General features: G+C 37.0%; 1 protein-coding gene across 1 annotated transcript; it reads right to left on the bottom strand.

The window, feature by feature from the left end:
• Positions 1-259: 259 nt before the first annotated feature.
• Positions 260-1,808, bottom strand: LOC132543593 (cell division control protein 42 homolog). Its single transcript, XM_060207107.1, has 3 exons — positions 1,608-1,808; positions 588-1,227; positions 260-412 (listed from the first exon to the last, which is right to left on the bottom strand). The coding sequence occupies exons 1-2, from the start codon at positions 1,806-1,808 to the stop codon at positions 859-861; spliced, it is 570 nt and encodes a 189-aa protein (XP_060063090.1). The 3' UTR covers positions 260-412; positions 588-858.
• Between the last annotated feature and the right edge of the window lie 550 nt (positions 1,809-2,358).

The raw sequence follows: 2,358 nt of genomic DNA, 5'->3' as shown, positions 1-2,358 counted from the left end.
GGTTCTATATTTATTTCATCATTAAGACAAGCTTACAGCGTAATTCGCTAAAATGTGTCCAAGTACTTTACACCTTGGTTTTATATGACGTCACCAACTTATGACATACTCGTCGAATACTGCCAAAGAGTGATAGCTGTTCATGTTGTCATGGGTTTACTTTCTTCCTTTGTTGAAGTTCCCTCGAAGACACAGAGTTCATAATGATAAATGTCTAAAAGTGCCTAAGGTCAACAACACCGATCCAGTTTATAAACCAAACACACGCTGGTACTTTCCGTCATTGGAGCTTTTGAATTGTCACTGTTTATCAGCATGGAATGTCATACCTCCTGTAATGACGAAGTGATTTCCTGGTGGACTCTCCGTTAAGTCGATGAACTTAGCTCGGTATAAAGAGTTCAATCAACATCTGAAATGTACAAAAGCGTTATTGATAAGTTTTAGAATTCAAATGTATCAATATTTAAGAAATAAAAACCAAACAAAAATTAAAATGTTGTTTTAAAGTTTGATATTTTGTATTTAAAAAAAAATACTGTATAATAAATATATTGTAAGATTTACAATGTGAGAAATATACATACCTAAATGACAGGATTTCCTGTAAACTGGATGCAATTCCTCCGAAAGTCAATTCCTTAATGGGAAATCTCTTGGAAAGACACGTATCTCCTCGTGCAGTTATCTCATATGTCTCTCCTCATGCAGGTGTCTCAATGGAGAGTCTGTCTCCATCACAGCTGGACCGTTGCATTCTTAAGTTGCGGCCGAAGTTGCCAATGAGTGCAACAACACGTCCATCCTTGATCACAGGGGATCAGAGATAAGTCTTAATCACTGAACTAAATTGTGTGTTCAAATACTGTTAAGAACTCTTTTGATAATATTACATCTTTTCTTGTGGTACTTTAAAGATACATGCACCACACTTTTAAAAAGAGGTGATACACCTTCCTTGGCGAAGGCAGAGCTCTCCTTAAACTGGTTTGCTGACATAAGTTTAGCCAGGGTTTCCCCTTCTAATGACGTCACGTGATGTATGTTCCCTTCCTGTCGAAGATCAGTCTGTGTTGCGACAAGGATCACCGGACGTTTCTTGGCGATCTTTTTTATTTGAGGGGCCCAGAAATCCTGCACACTTTCAAACGACTCTCGGTCTACCACGCTGTAGCAGATGATAAACACGTCGGTCATAGTGTAATCACTGGTTTGTATGACGTCATGCTGTAAAAACAAAAGTGACAACGTTACCAAAAGTTCAAATTTAAAATTTGATAACATTTACGTTACCAAAATTGGCAGAGTAAGGGTGAGTTACAAATTTAAAATTCACTGATAACATTTAAAATGTAACTTTATTATAGATGTTTTAACTAACTTAAATTCCTGTATCCGCCCCTGATTTAAAATGTTTGATGTTTTAACTAACTGGACAATCTTACTTTATCCCACTGGAAAACATTTAAAACCGGAACTCCGATCAGGGCACTGCTGGACTGCTTTTATATTATTGAATATTAAGATATTGATGGAACTTTAACTACAACCGATTTCCCGTTGGTATTTTAAATATTGATAAATAAAATAAATATTATGAAGCTTACCTCTCCAGCCATGTCAGTGAGAGTGATTCCGTATTTGTTTCCATCCACATAGGTGGTACCACTGTATGTGTCCATTACAGTGGCCACATAATTGACCGGAAATGTCCGGTCAGCAAAGGAGCGTGCGAGACATGTCTTTCCAACCATTCCGTCTCCTAACAGAGTACAATGGACACCGGATTTGTACACAGACATCACCATCCTGATATCAGTCTCGAGGTTAAGGTAACACAGAGTGTATATGTATCGTATCACAGGTGTATAATCTTCTCAGGTAGAAGTATTAGTATGGAGCAAAGCTTGTTTCTTGTTTCATTTATATACACCGGACTACCGTCCCGAGCAGCCAATCAAATGATAGCATTTCGTTACGGGAATGTACCTGTATTCTCAAATGTGTATTGAATTATTAGCACGTGGACCTAGTCAGCAGACCGATAAGTTTAATCTGATGCAAGCAAACTTGACACAATGATTACTTGATGAAGACTTTGAACCTTGTCGATACAATATTTCTTTATTTCAAGTTAGGATTGGGCATACCGAGAAGTGTAAATTTGATTTCTATAAATTGAAATACGAGCGTGATTTTTTCTTTCGCTTTCCAGGTAATCGTACTGACAAAGTAAACTGAATTAATCTCGCGGCATGAAACAACTAGTACACATGTATATTGAGATGATTTTACTTTATTTGTTAATGGGATTTTCTACACTGATTACAGATGTACTTTTTGTGTAAAACTCGCTTT

The sequence above is a fragment of the Ylistrum balloti genome, unplaced genomic scaffold (genome assembly GCF_031769215.1).
Source record: "Ylistrum balloti isolate Yb309-2 unplaced genomic scaffold, AGI_CSIRO_Ybal_v1 Utg369758, whole genome shotgun sequence".
In the NCBI taxonomy this organism is placed as follows: domain Eukaryota; kingdom Metazoa; phylum Mollusca; class Bivalvia; order Pectinida; family Pectinidae; genus Ylistrum; species Ylistrum balloti.
This window is presented reverse-complemented; position numbering and strand designations above follow the sequence as displayed.